This window comes from Poromitra crassiceps (genome assembly GCF_964638095.1).
Source record: "Poromitra crassiceps genome assembly, chromosome: 6".
NCBI lineage: Eukaryota > Metazoa > Chordata > Actinopteri > Beryciformes > Melamphaidae > Poromitra > Poromitra crassiceps.
This window is the reverse complement of record NC_139627.1, coordinates 55,361,056-55,376,055: the sequence shown is the minus strand read 5'-3', so window position 1 is coordinate 55,376,055 and position 15,000 is coordinate 55,361,056. Positions and strand designations below refer to the sequence as shown.

Genomic DNA, 15,000 nt, shown 5'->3' with positions numbered 1-15,000 from the left:
GCTTCAGTTAGATGGCTAGCTGCTTACTCAGCCAAGGATGTTAACTGCTTCAGTTAGATGGCTAGCTGCTTACTCAGCCAAGGATGTTAACTGCTTCAGTTAGATGGCTAGCTGCTTACTCAGCCAAGGATGCTAACCGCTTCAGTTAGATGGCTAGCTGCTTACTCAGCCAAGGATGTTAACTGCTTCAGTTAGATGGCTAGCTGCTTACTCAGCCAAGGATGCTAACTGCTTCAGTTAGATGGCTAGCTGCTTACTCAGCCAAGGATGTTAACTGCTTCAGTTAGATGGCTAGCTGCTTACTCAGCCAAGGATGTTAACTGCTTCAGTTAGATGGCTAGCTGCTTACTCAGCCAAGGATGTTAACTGCTTCAGTTAGATGGCTAGCTGCTTACTCAGCCAAGGATGCTAACTGCTTCAGTTAGATGGCTAGCTGCTTACTCAGCCAAGGATGTTAACCGCTTCAGGTAGATGGCTAGCTGCTTACTCAGCCAAGGATGCTAACTGCTTCAGTTAGATGGCTAGCTGCTTACTCAGCCAAGGATGCTAACTGCTTCAGTTAGATGGCTAGCTGCTTACTCAGCCAAGGATGCTAACCGCTTCAGTTACATGGCCAGCTGCTTACTCAGCCAAGGATGCTAACTGCTTCAGTTAGATGGCTAGCTGCTTACTCAGCCAAGGATGTTAACCGCTTCAGGTAGATGGCTAGCTGCTTACTCAGCCAAGGATGCTAACTGCTTCAGTTAGATGGCTAGCTGCTTACTCAGCCAAGGATGCTAACTGCTTCAGTTAGATGGCCAGCTGCTTACTCAGCCAAGGATGTTAACTGCTTCAGTTAGATGGCTAGCTGCTTACTCAGCCAAGGATGTTAACTGCTTCAGTTAGATGGCTAGCTGCTTACTCAGCCAAGGATGCTAACCGCTTCAGTTAGATGGCCAGCTGCTTACTCAGCCAAGGATGTTAACTGCTTCAGTTAGATGGCTAGCTGCTTACTCAGCCAAGGATGCTAACCGCTTCAGTTAGATGGCCAGCTGCTTACTCAGCCAAGGATGTTAACTGCTTCAGTTAGATGGCCAGCTGCTTACTCAGCCAAGGATGTTAACTGCTTCAGTTAGATGGCTAGCTGCTTACTCAGCCAAGGATGCTAACCGCTTCAGTTAGATGGCCAGCTGCTTACTCAGCCAAGGATGTTAACTGCTTCAGTTAGATGGCTAGCTGCTTACTCAGCCAAGGATGTTAACTGCTTCAGTTAGATGGCTAGCTGCTTACTCAGCCAAGGATGTTAACTGCTTCAGTTAGATGGCTAGCTGTTTACTCAGCCAAGGATGTTAACTGCTTCAGTTAGATGGCTAGCTGCTTACTCAGCCAAGGATGTTAACTGCTTCAGTTAGATGGCTAGCTGTTTACTCAGCCAAGGATGTTAACTGCTTCAGTTAGATGGCTAGCTGCTTACTCAGCCAAGGATGTTAACTGCTTCAGTTAGATGGCCAGCTGCTTACTCAGCCAAGGATGTTAACTGCTTCAGTTAGATGGCCAGCTGCTTACTCAGCCAAGGATGCTAACTGCTTCAGTTAGATGGCTAGCTGCTTACTCAGCCAAGGATGTTAACTGCTTCAGTTAGATGGCTAGCTGCTTACTCAGCCAAGGATGCTAACCGCTTCAGTTAGATGGCTAGCTGCTTACTCAGCCAAGGATGCTAACCGCTTCAGTTAGATGGCTAGCTGCTTACTCAGCCAAGGATGCTAACTGCTTCAGTTACATGGCCAGCTGCTTACTCAGCCAAGGATGCTAACTGCTTCAGTTAGATGGCCAGCTGCTTACTGAGCCAAGGATGTTTCTGTCTTTCCCTTTGCATGCACTTTCCTACTTACTGATTATAGCTGTGTCCAATATCGTTTGTCATGATTTCATGAGCAACATGTACTACACAAAAAATGTGACTTGCATATTTGCTGTCAGGCCAGTCGGTTTATGTATATACAGTATGTATATCTATAAAGAAGTCAATTTTGTCTTAACACGTTCACTGCCGTCGACGAGTTAACTCGTCAAAAAAAACAACAGCGGTTGACTGCCGTCGATGAGTTAACTCTTTTACATCTCCTATAAAAATATGGGAGCTATTGAATGTGTATAACCTATTTTACCGACCCACTAAGTGGCGACAGTGCTCTCCAGACTAGAGAAAGCCGAGCAAAAACAGCAGGAAAAAGCGTGAGGAAACCTTTCTCATGAAAATGGTTTGGCGAAAACGCTTTCGCGCTGGGAGCTGGCGCACAATGGTGGGGGATTCCAAAAATAGACTGGGTGCAACACACTTTGAAACACGAAGCAGAAAGCCCAGAATCGCACGCAGCTTCATCCCAGCTCACAACCGAAATCCCAGAAACGAACGAGCCCGATCCAGACTCGCCCGACGAGCGGCCGCCAGGCAGCACAGACAGGCAGCAGAGACTCGCTTGTGACACACGCTGCAGAGCCACCAGAGACACACCCACGGAGGGAGGAGTTTGAAGGAGAGGGGGGTGGGGGTGCTGTTATGGAGGAAATGACTGTTCAGAACTATTGTTTAGATGTCTGATGTCTCACTGATGCCAAAAATAAATGGTTAAAGTGACTGTTCTGCCTGTTCTATCGAATTTCACAAAAATGCATTTTTCTCAGCTTTCCTTCTCAGACGCTGAAACCATGCTGTATTCAACTGCTAATGCCTACATAACAGAACATGATAAAACTAACTCTTTTAGACAGAGAAAGCACACATTATATTAGTTCTTTTGAGATATTTTGTGTTCACAAAGTCCTAGCAGAAAATAATCCTCGGCTCTTGAAAGATGAGCCAGAATCCTCAAAAAAAACCTTGGCAGAAGCTACCTACTGTATTGGAAAAACTGTTGGCAGTGAATGTGTTAACATACAGCCAGACAGAGGTCAAATCTAATTCAAGTGAACCTTGACTTGTGTGCCTTTGCTCAGACCCCAGAGTGGTTGGACAGTGACTCTTGTGTGTCTTCAGACTCCAGAGTGGTTGGACAGTGACTCTTGTGTGTCTTCAGACTCCAGAGTGGTTGGACAGTGACTCTTGTGTGTCTTCAGACCCCAGAGTGGTTGGACAGTGACTCTTGTGTGTCTTCAGACTCCAGAGTGGTTGGACAGTGACTCTTGTGTGTCTTCAGACTCCAGAGTGGTTGGACAGTGACTCTTGTGTGTCTTCAGACTCCAGAGTGGTTGGACAGTGACTCTTGTGTGTCTTCAGACTCCAGAGTGGTTGGACAGTGACTCTTGTGTGTCTTCAGACTCCAGAGTGGTTGGACAGTGACTCTTGTGTGTCTTCAGACTCCAGAGTGGTTGGACAGTGACTCTTGACTTGTGTGTCTTCAGACTCCAGAGTGGTTGGACAGTGACTCTTGACTTGTGTGTCTTCAGACTCCAGAGTGGTTGGACAGTGACTCTTGTGTGTCTTCAGACTCCAGAGTGGTTGGACAGTGACTCTTGACTTGTGTGTCTTCAGACTCCAGAGTGGTTGGACAGTGACTCTTGTGTGCCTTCAGACTCCAGAGTGGTTGGACAGTGACTCTTGACTTGTGTGTCTTCAGACTCCAGAGTGGTTGGACAGTGACTCTTGTGTGTCTTCAGACTCCAGAGTGGTTGGACAGTGACTCTTGACTTGTGTGTCTTCAGACTCCAGAGTGGTTGGACAGTGACTCCTGTCAGAAGTGCGAGCAGCCGTTCTTCTGGAACTTCAAACAGATGTGGGACAGTAAGAAGATCGGCTTACGACAGGTACGTCCCTTCCTGCCTTCACAAGGATACAATTGCAAGTTACTTTCAAAATGTAATATACTACATATTACTAGTTACTTTCATTTGAAAGTAATAACTTACTTACAATATGACTGTGTAGAGTAACTCGTTACATATTACACTACTTTTGCATTACTTTCACAAAATAACAGCAGCAGCAGAATAACATTGCTGCCCCGGAACCATCCTGAAAAATTATGTCAACTGCCTTGAAGTCAATGTAAACAATCCAAAATTCAAAATGTTATCCTTTTCCTTTGTTATTGCCATCTGTAGTGGTTATTTGCATAAAAACAGACAGTTTGATTAGGAAATGATTGTATCTTTATTATGCCTCCGCCGGCGATAGCCAGGCCGGAGGCATTATGGATCCGGGTTGTCCGTCCGTATGTACGTCCGTACGTCCGATGTTCGTTAACACGATATCTGGGGAACGCCTTGACGGAATTTCATCAAATTTGCCTCAAACATCGACTTAGACTCAAGGATGATCTGATTAGATTTTGGTGGTCAAAGGTCAAGGTCACTGTGACCTCACACACCCAATTCCCAAGCTCTGTAATGCAACATCTCAGGAGCGCCTTGACGGAATTTCTTCCAATTTGCCTCAAATGGCGATTTGGACTCAAGAATGAACTAATGGCAGAGGCATAACTCCGCGGTGCGGTCGTTCTAGTTTAAATATGTGCTTTGATTAAAAAAAAAAAAAAAAATACTCAATTTGTAACTTGAGTTGGCAAAGTAACTGGTATAATATTACTGAAATCCTATAAGTAATAAGTTATATTACTGAGTTACTGCTAAAAGTAATATATTACATGTAATATGTTACTTTTGTAATGAGTTACCCCCAACACTGCGTTTGACCTAATTTATCCGTGACCCTGCGATATGCTGACATTATTAGATGGAGACAGACAAAGAGAGACAGAAATAGCTGGGATGGAGAATGTGGATCTCTTTCAATAAGAAGACACGGGACATAGAGTGAAAGGTTTAAGTCAGGCACTGGAGCAGCTGCTGCTGCACCATCCCCTGCCTCCTTCTCAACAGCTTTCCAAGCAGGAACAAAGATGGTTGACTTAATAGTAAATTCAACTTGGTGAAGAGTCAGAACCAAAAAACTACCAGGGCACACTGTTTGCAGAATTTTTTAAAAGCCTTTAATGAAGTGGCTTCACGCCTACGCGTTTCGACACATAGTGTTCATCAGGGCATCAAGGACAAAGTGAATCTCATTCACAAAAATACTGTGGCTGGTGGCTACTACAGCCAATCAGAGTTGTGGTTGAATGATTGACACATGTGGAGTTAACCAGGTAGGTGTGTACACAATCAAGTTATATAGGCATCAAACAACCACAAATTGTCAAATAGAAAATCAATCATATAGAAATACAGTTTAATAGAAAAATACATAAAATAAGACAATATAATGTTGGTTCCCAAACATCCCTGGTTACCTGTAGAGAGTAAAAAAAAACAGATTACCAAAAGGGGATGAGAATAGGGAGAGGGGGGAATGGGGTAGGGGGGGGGGGGTTGCGGGACGACACACTGAATGAGATATTTACAAATTTACAGCTTTAGACCAAAACTCAACATAGCAGGTTTTTAGAGGTAGGCTAGGTAGTCCAGTTCTTCATTTAGGCCTGGACTTTTAGTGGCCCTTAACTTAAAAATCCCCAAAGTTTCTCTTTGAAGCAGTTTTTTTTATTGATCTCCTCCACCTTTTTGGTTCTGACTCTTCACCAAGTTGAATTTACTATTAAGTCAACCGTCTTTGTTTCTACTTATTCCCCTTGGATCCAATGAGCACCTGTTTTTAACACCTGCAGTGGTGAAGCAGCACTCCTGAGCCAATTTATTGGCATTTCTCCTCTCTACTGAAGCTTTCCAAGCAGGCTTCAGTTCTGCTACACTCATGGCAGGCAGCATGGCAGGCACCATGAGTGCTCATGGCAGGCATCATGGCAGGCACCGCTTTATGCTCTCTCTCTCTCTCACGTACAGATGGAAACTGTGGCTTCTGATTTCAGCGAAGCTATAGAGAGCCAAAGTGAACGTCACTTCCTGCTTCAGCACTGTACCTGTAGATTTTCATCCACCGTTTATTTTCCCATAGACATTTAGTAAAATGCTTATAAAAATAGTTTCACTCGGTCAAACCAAACGGTTCAGCTATATTTAGAATCGGGAGAGACCATAGAACATTTCACTCAGACCAAAACTTAAAAAAAACATAGAAAAAATATTTTCTTTAAATCCACAATTTTTTTTTTACGTTTTTTGCGATGTGGCATATTGCTTCTTTCCTTCATGAATGTACATCCGAGGCTAGGCTAACAGGAGTATTGTTGGGGCACTATGGCTCTGACCCATAGCTGTGTGTAATCCTGGTAAACAGGTTGTTGAATCTGAGCCGCTCTATATTTTTTTGATTTTGTCCACAACTCCATGACATTCATCTACATTCTCTATTTATGTTATCAATTTTAAATTTCAATCCATTTTTATATTTCTATAGCGTCAAATCACAACAAGAGTCATCTCAAGGCGCTGAACTTCTTGTAAATAAAGTTTCACAATTCATCAAGTTGCTGAGTGAGGACCCCTGGTGGTTCGAAAACCACTGTGCTATATAGACAGTTTTCACACAATTGTGTTGCTAGGGAGCAATTTGAAACCTAGCTTATTTCCTGTCAGCTAGTGTATTAGCATCACACTGCAGCAGGAAGTAAAGCTAGGGGCCATTTAGAATGTTTATGTTGTCAAGTTAAAACCATCTATAGCTTCTGAGACCTGGGTGGGCTTCTTGAGAAGGAGGTGTTTTGAGTTTTGAGCAGAAGAGTGGAGATGGGGTCCAGGGCACATGTGGAGGATTACCTCACTGTCTGTCTGTGTGACTGAGAGGCTGGAGACAGACATGCCAGGAGACAGACAAGCAGCTGGAGAGGTTATTGACCTTTGCTCTGACAGATTCAATAAAGTTGTGACACTGCTCCTGTGAAGGACACGTCACAGCTTTCATAGGTTGTTTAGAAGTTGTGCATGTGTAGTAGTTGGTGATGTAACGTAGATATCGAGAATATATCGAGAATATATCGATATAATATACCGAAGATAGTTTTATGTTCAGAGGTTGGCCCTGCTCCGGTTGAGTGAACGCTGGCGCGTTTAGCTGCCGCTGCTCTCTGGTTGCTATGGCCAACCCCCCCCCCCCCCCTTCCTTTCCTTTTGTTGTTTGTGTTTTATGTCTGTCTCTGTTATGTTTTATGTTTGACCCATGTATTCTGTAAAGCGACTTTGAGTATTTGAAAAGCGCTATATAAAATAAATGTATTATTATTATTATTACTTATTCCATGTGCGTTCAGGTGCACTGTAATTTTTTTATTTTTTTATTATTCTTTTTGCAATTCCACCGCGGGCGGATATATACACACACACATGTATATCGATGGTCAAAACGTCCTATCTGCAAAATTACCCAGGAGTATCATTAGGGTCTTTCACACCGGCCATGAAAGCCGAAAAATGCGCGGAAATTAGGATTCGCGGCTCCGATGTGAAAGGCATAACGCGCGTTGGTGGGTAATTCTTGTACGCCTTTTGTCCCGGCACCAAAGGTTGTCACATCGCCGTATTGGCGGACAACCCGCCTCCACTTGAAAGGTCGTCGCAGCGAGCCGGAAAAGGTGCGAATGGTCAGCTCATTCATAAAAAAATTACAGGGGAAAGTGACGAGTGACGAGTGAAAGTAAAAAAAGTAGGCTGATAGACAGACCTATCTCCACACACCACACTGTGCGAGGCAGCGCTTCATACGAATCGCTCATAAGATCGTGGTGTTTTTGCAATGTCAGCGTAGGTAATTATTATGTATATTAACTTTATTACAACTTTGGCATGACAATATCTGCTGCTTTACCTTAACACAGTGTGAGTGTTACAGTTACAACAGCCAACTAGTCCGCTGCTCTCGCTTCAGGCAGCCTCGCACTGTCCCCCTGTCTAGTGCAGGCTGCGGCTGAACAGAAAGCACTGAGGTGAGGTGTCAAGATTTCATCTCTGAGCTCTCTGATAGGCTATTGCTTGATGTGTAACCAATCAGATAGCGCTGTGGGCGGGACATTGCTCCAGACACAGAACTACTGTAGGAGGGGATTCTTCCAGGTGCAGCAGCCGCAAATTAGCGCATTTTTTTATTAAGTTATGATATCGGCAAACAGCCAATGAAAATGCCGATACAGATCTCCTCAGCGGACTAGGAGAAGGAGGAAAGTCTGTTGTTGAATTGAATTCGTTCATCATACAGTAGCCTAGGCTACACTAACCTATGAAAATATTAATTTGGGCTAGGAGGAGCTGGAAATCCCTCTGCTCGCCTTTCAATGCGGGAGCGGGGGATTTCACCTGAAAGTACAGAGCAGCACGGTAATGTGGCCGTGCTGCTTGGCTCGTGTGAAAGCAATTTCTGTGGCGAGGCGGCTGGCTTTACGGGACTCCTAAACGGCTATTTTTCCGCGATCTGTGTATGAAAGAGCCTATTGCTGTATGGCCGCCAACTTTTTTCCAGGGTTGTGTTTTCTATCCACTAGATGGCAGTAACAGCTTGTACTGAGGAAAGACTAGTTGCCCTGCACTGCTGCCTGGGCACATGACATGTTATGGGTGTCCTCTCTCTGCTCCTCAGCACCACTGTAGGAAGTGTGGCCAGGCGGTGTGTGGGAAGTGTTCGTCCAAGCGCTCCACCATCCCCCTCATGGGCTTCGAGTTTGAGGTGCGAGTCTGTGACAGCTGCCACGAGTCCATCACTGACCAGGAGTGAGTACACATTTTACCCCTGTTATTTTGTGTGTGTATGTGTGTGTGTGTATATATATATATATATATATATATATATATATACAAAATGCGAGACTCATTAGCCAATGAACAGCCAGGAATGGGTCTCGCACTACTTTTGCATGCTAAAATAAAGCTGATATTGTAAAATTTGATTCAAGGGATGAAAAAGCCTTTCAAAGTACAACACAAACTGTCTATTTTGCTGCAACTCGACAGTGCTGCTTTTTTTTACTCAAGAGTTCCAGGACCTTACTTCCTGGAAAAAAAACTGGTCCATTGGAGTGAATGGAGATGTCGGAACTCTTCTATTATACGGCTCTGGTCATCAACTATGAAGCAGTCCCTTATTGGTCCAGTTACATTGTAATTTCAGGAAATGGCTGTTTGTGGGTGGAAGTCCAGACTGATGTGTAGAGCGAAACAGAATGTGAGGTCATGTGATCAGGAGGATGGTTTAACCAGGCTAGAGAGAAACAGAATGTGAGGTCATGTGATCAGGAGGATGGTTTTAACCAGGCTAGAGAGAAACAGAATGTGAGGTCATGTGATCAGGAGGATGGTTTAACCAGGCTAGAGAGAAACAGAATGTGAGGTCATGTGATCAGGAGGAGGGTTTAACCAGGCTAGAGAGAAACAGAATGTGAGGTCATGTGATCAGGAGGATGGTTTAACCAGGCTAGAGAGAAACAGAATGTGAGGTCATGTGATCAGGAGGATGGTTTAACCAGGCTAGAGAGAAACAGAATGTGAGGTCATGTGATCATCAGGAGGATGGTTTAACCAGGCTAGAGAGAAACAGAATGTGAGGTCATGTGATCATCAGGAGGATGGTTTAACCAGGCTAGAGAGAAACAGAATGTGAGGTCATGTGATCAGGAGGATGGTTTAACCAGGCTAGAGAGAAACACAATGTGAGGTCATGTGATCAGGAGGATGGTTTAACCAGGCTAGAGAGAAACAGAATGTGAGGTCATGTGATCAGGAGGATGGTTTAACCAGGCTAGAGAGAAACAGAATGTGAGGTCATGTGATCAGGAGGATGGTTTAACCAGGCTAGAGAGAAACAGAATGTGAGGTCATGTGATCAGGAGGATGGTTTAACCAGGCTAGAGAGAAACAGAATGTGAGGTCATGTGATCAGGAGGATGGTTTAACCAGGCTAGAGAGAAACAGAATGTGAGGTCATGTGATCAGGAGGATGGTTTAACCAGGCTAGAGAGAAACACAATGTGAGGTCATGTGATCAGGAGGATGGTTTAACCAGGCTAGAGAGAAACACAATGTGAGGTCATGTGATCAGGAGGAGGGTTTAACCAGGCTAGAGAGAAACAGAATGTGAGGTCATGTGATCAGGAGGATGGTTTAACCAGGCTAGAGAGAAACAGAATGTGAGGTCATGTGATCAGGAGGATGGTTTAACCAGGCTAGAGAGAAACAGAATGTGAGGTCATGTGATCAGGAGGAGGGTTTAACCAGGCTAGAGAGAAACAGAATGTGAGGTCATGTGATCAGGAGGATGGTTTAACCAGGCTAGAGAGAAACAGAATGTGAGGTCATGTGATCAGGAGGATGGTTTAACCAGGCTAGAGAGAAACAGAATGTGAGGTCATGTGATCAGGAGGATGGTTTAACCAGGCTAGAGAGAAACACAATGTGAGGTCATGTGATCAGGAGGATGGTTTAACCAGGCTAGAGAGAAACAGAATGTGAGGTCATGTGATCAGGAGGATGGTTTAACCAGGCTAGAGAGAAACACAATGTGAGGTCATGTGATCAGGAGGATGGTTTAACCAGGCTAGAGAGAAACACAATGTGAGGTCATGTGATCATCAGGAGGAGGGTTTAACCAGGCTAGAGAGAAACAGAATGTGAGGTCATGTGATCAGGAGGAGGGTTTAACCAGGCTAGAGAGAAACACAATGTGAGGGCATGTGATCAGGAGGATGGTTTAACCAGGCTAGAGAGAAACAGAATGTGAGGTCATGTGATCAGGAGGATGGTTTAACCAGGCTAGAGAGAAACACAATGTGAGGTCATGTGATCAGGAGGATGGTTTAACCAGGCTAGAGAGAAACACAATGTGAGGTCATGTGATCAGGAGGATGGTTTAACCAGGCTAGAGAGAAACACAATGTGAGGTCATGTGATCAGGAGGATGGTTTAACCAGGCTAGAGAGAAACAGAATGTGAGGTCATGTGATCAGGAGGAGGGTTTAACCAGGCTAGAGAGAAACAGAATGTGAGGTCATGTGATCAGGAGGATGGTTTAACCAGGCTAGAGAGAAACAGAATGTGAGGTCATGTGATCAGGAGGATGGTTTAACCAGGCTAGAGAGAAACACAATGTGAGGTCATGTGATCAGGAGGAGGGTTTAACCAGGCTAGAGAGAAACAGAATGTGAGGTCATGTGATCAGGAGGATGGTTTAACCAGGCTAGAGAGAAACACAATGTGAGGTCATGTGATCAGGAGGATGGTTTAACCAGGCTAGAGAGAAACAGAATGTGAGGTCATGTGATCAGGAGGATGGTTTAACCAGGCTAGAGAGAAACAGAATGTGAGGTCATGTGATCAGGAGGATGGTTTAACCAGGCTAGAGAGAAACAGAATGTGAGGTCATGTGATCAGGAGGAGGGTTTAACCAGGCTAGAGAGAAACAGAATGTGAGGTCATGTGATCAGGAGGATGGTTTAACCAGGCTAGAGAGAAACAGAATGTGAGGTCATGTGATCAGGAGGATGGTTTAACCAGGCTAGAGAGAAACACAATGTGAGGTCATGTGATCAGGAGGAGGGTTTAACCAGGCTAGAGAGAAACAGAATGTGAGGTCATGTGATCAGGAGGATGGTTTAACCAGGCTAGAGAGAAACAGAATGTGAGGTCATGTGATCAGGAGGATGGTTTAACCAGGCTAGAGAGAAACAGAATGTGAGGTCATGTGATCAGGAGGAGGGTTTAACCAGGCTAGAGAGAAACAGAATGTGAGGTCATGTGATCAGGAGGATGGTTTAACCAGGCTAGAGAGAAACAGAATGTGAGGTCATGTGATCAGGAGGATGGTTTAACCAGGCTAGAGAGAAACAGAATGTGAGGTCATGTGATCATCAGGAGGATGGTTTAACTAGGCTAGAGAGAAACAGAATGTGAGGTCATGTGATCATCAGGAGGATGGTTTAACTAGGCTATAGAGAAACACAATGTGAGGTCATGTGATCAGGAGGATGGTTTTAACCAGGCTAGAGAGAAACACAATGTGAGGTCATGTGATCAGGAGGATGGTTTAACCAGGCTAGAGAGAAACAGAATGTGAGGTCATGTGATCAGGAGGATGGTTTAACCAGGCTAGAGAGAAACACAATGTGAGGTCATGTGATCAGGATGGTTTAACCAGGCTAGAGAGAAACAGAATGTGAGGTCATGTGATCAGGATGGTTTAACCAGGCTAGAGAGAAACAGAATGTGAGGTCATGTGATCAGGAGGATGGTTTAACCAGGCTAGAGAGAAACACAATGTGAGGTCATGTGATCAGGAGGATGGTTTAACCAGGCTAGAGAGAAACAGAATGTGAGGTCATGTGATCAGGAGGATGGTTTAACCAGGCTAGAGAGAAACAGAATGTGAGGTCATGTGATCAGGAGGAGGGTTTAACCAGGCTAGAGATAAACAGAATGTGAGGTCATGTGATCATCAGGAGGATGGTTTAACCAGGCTAGAGAGAAACAGAATGTGAGGTCATGTGATCAGGAGGATGGTTTAACCAGGCTAGAGAGAAACAGAATGTGAGGTCATGTGATCAGGAGGATGGTTTAACCAGGCTAGAGAGAAACAGAATGTGAGGTCATGTGATCAGGAGGATGGTTTAACCAGGCTAGAGAGAAACAGAATGTGAGGTCATGTGATCAGGAGGATGGTTTAACCAGGCTAGAGAGAAACAGAATGTGAGGTCATGTGATCAGGAGGATGGTTTAACCAGGCTAGAGAGAAACAGAATGTGAGGTCATGTGATCAGGAGGAGGGTTTAACCAGGCTAGAGATAAACAGAATGTGAGGTCATGTGATCATCAGGAGGATGGTTTAACCAGGCTAGAGAGAAACAGAATGTGAGGTCATGTGATCAGGAGGATGGTTTAACCAGGCTAGAGAGAAACAGAATGTGAGGTCATGTGATCAGGAGGATGGTTTAACCAGGCTAGAGAGAAACAGAATGTGAGGTCATGTGATCAGGAGGAGGGTTTAACCAGGCTAGAGATAAACAGAATGTGAGGTCATGTGATCATCAGGAGGATGGTTTAACCAGGCTAGAGAGAAACAGAATGTGAGGTCATGTGATCAGGAGGATGGTTTAACCAGGCTAGAGAGAAACAGAATGTGAGGTCATGTGATCAGGAGGATGGTTTAACCAGGCTAGAGAGAAACAGAATGTGAGGTCATGTGATCAGGAGGATGGTTTAACCAGGCTAGAGAGAAACAGAATGTGAGGTCATGTGATCAGGAGGATGGTTTAACCAGGCTAGAGAGAAACAGAATGTGAGGTCATGTGATCAGGAGGAGGGTTTAACCAGGCTAGAGAGAAACAGAATGTGAGGTCATGTGATCAGGAGGATGGTTTAACCAGGCTAGAGAGAAACAGAATGTGAGGTCATGTGATCAGGAGGAGGGTTTAACCAGGCTAGAGAGAAACACAATGTGAGGTCATGTGATCAGGAGGATGGTTTAACCAGGCTAGAGAGAAACAGAATGTGAGGTCATGTGATCAGGAGGATGGTTTAACCAGGCTAGAGAGAAACACAATGTGAGGTCATGTGATCAGGAGGATGGTTTAACCAGGCTAGAGAGAAACACAATGTGAGGTCATGTGATCAGGAGGATGGTTTAACCAGGCTAGAGAGAAACAGAATGTGAGGTCATGTGATCAGGAGGATGGTTTAACCAGGCTAGAGAGAAACACAATGTGAGGTCATGTGATCAGGAGGATGGTTTAACCAGGCTAGAGAGAAACACAATGTGAGGTCATGTGATCAGGAGGATGGTTTAACCAGGCTAGAGAGAAACAGAATGTGAGGTCATGTGATCAGGAGGAGGGTTTAACCAGGCTAGAGAGAAACAGAATGTGAGGTCATGTGATCAGGAGGAGGGTTTAACCAGGCTAGAGAGAAACAGAATGTGAGGTCATGTGATCAGGAGGATGGTTTAACCAGGCTAGAGAGAAACACAATGTGAGGTCATGTGATCAGGAGGATGGTTTAACCAGGCTAGAGAGAAACACAATGTGAGGTCATGTGATCAGGAGGATGGTTTAACCAGGCTAGAGAGAAACAGAATGTGAGGTCATGTGATCAGGAGGATGGTTTAACCAGGCTAGAGAGAAACACAATGTGAGGTCATGTGATCAGGAGGAGGGTTTAACCAGGCTAGAGAGAAACAGAATGTGAGGTCATGTGATCAGGAGGAGGGTTTAACCAGGCTAGAGAGAAACAGAATGTGAGGTCATGTGATCAGGAGGATGGTTTAACCAGGCTAGAGAGAAACAGAATGTGAGGTCATGTGATCAGGAGGATGGTTTAACCAGGCTAGAGAGAAACACAATGTGAGGTCATGTGATCAGGAGGATGGTTTAACCAGGCTATAGAGAAACACAATGTGAGGTCATGTGATCAGGAGGATGGTTTAACTAGGCTAGAGAGAAACAGAATGTGAGGTCATGTGATCATCAGGAGGATGGTTTAACCAGGCTAGAGAGAAACACAATGTGAGGTCATGTGATCATCAGGAGGATGGTTTAACCAGGCTAGAGAGAAACAGAATGTGAGGTCATGTGATCAGGAGGATGGTTTAACCAGGCTAGAGAGAAACAGAATGTGAGGTCATGTGATCAGGAGGATGGTTTAACCAGGCTAGAGAGAAACACAATGTGAGGTCATGTGATCATCAGGAGGAGGGTTTAACCAGGCTAGAGAGAAACAGAATGTGAGGTCATGTGATCATCAGGAGGAGGGTTTAACCAGGCTAGAGAGAAACAGAATGTGAGGTCATGTGATCAGGAGGATGGTTTAACCAGGCTAGAGAGAAACAGAATGTGAGGTCATGTGATCAGGAGGATGGTTTAACCAGGCTAGAGAGAAACAGAATGTGAGGTCATGTGATCAGGAGGATGGTTTAACCAGGCTAGAGAGAAACAGAATGTGAGGTCATGTGATCAGGAGGATGGTTTAACCAGGCTAGAGAGAAACAGAATGTGAGGTCATGTGATCAGGAGGAGGGTTTAACCAGGCTAGAGAGAAACAGAATGTGAGGTCATGTGATCAGGAGGATGGTTTAACCAGGCTAGAGAGAAACAGAATGTG

General features: G+C 44.7%; 1 protein-coding gene across 1 annotated transcript in view; it reads left to right on the top strand.

Annotated features, from left to right (window-relative positions):
• wdfy2 (WD repeat and FYVE domain containing 2) overlaps positions 1-15,000 on the top strand; it is a 47,095-nt gene that overhangs the window by 27,192 nt on the left and 4,903 nt on the right. The window contains exons 9-10 of the mRNA XM_083639047.1: positions 3,682-3,783; positions 8,501-8,631. Coding sequence (XP_083495173.1) covers positions 3,682-3,783; positions 8,501-8,631 — 233 coding nt within the window. The remainder of the gene's footprint in view (positions 1-3,681; positions 3,784-8,500; positions 8,632-15,000) is intronic.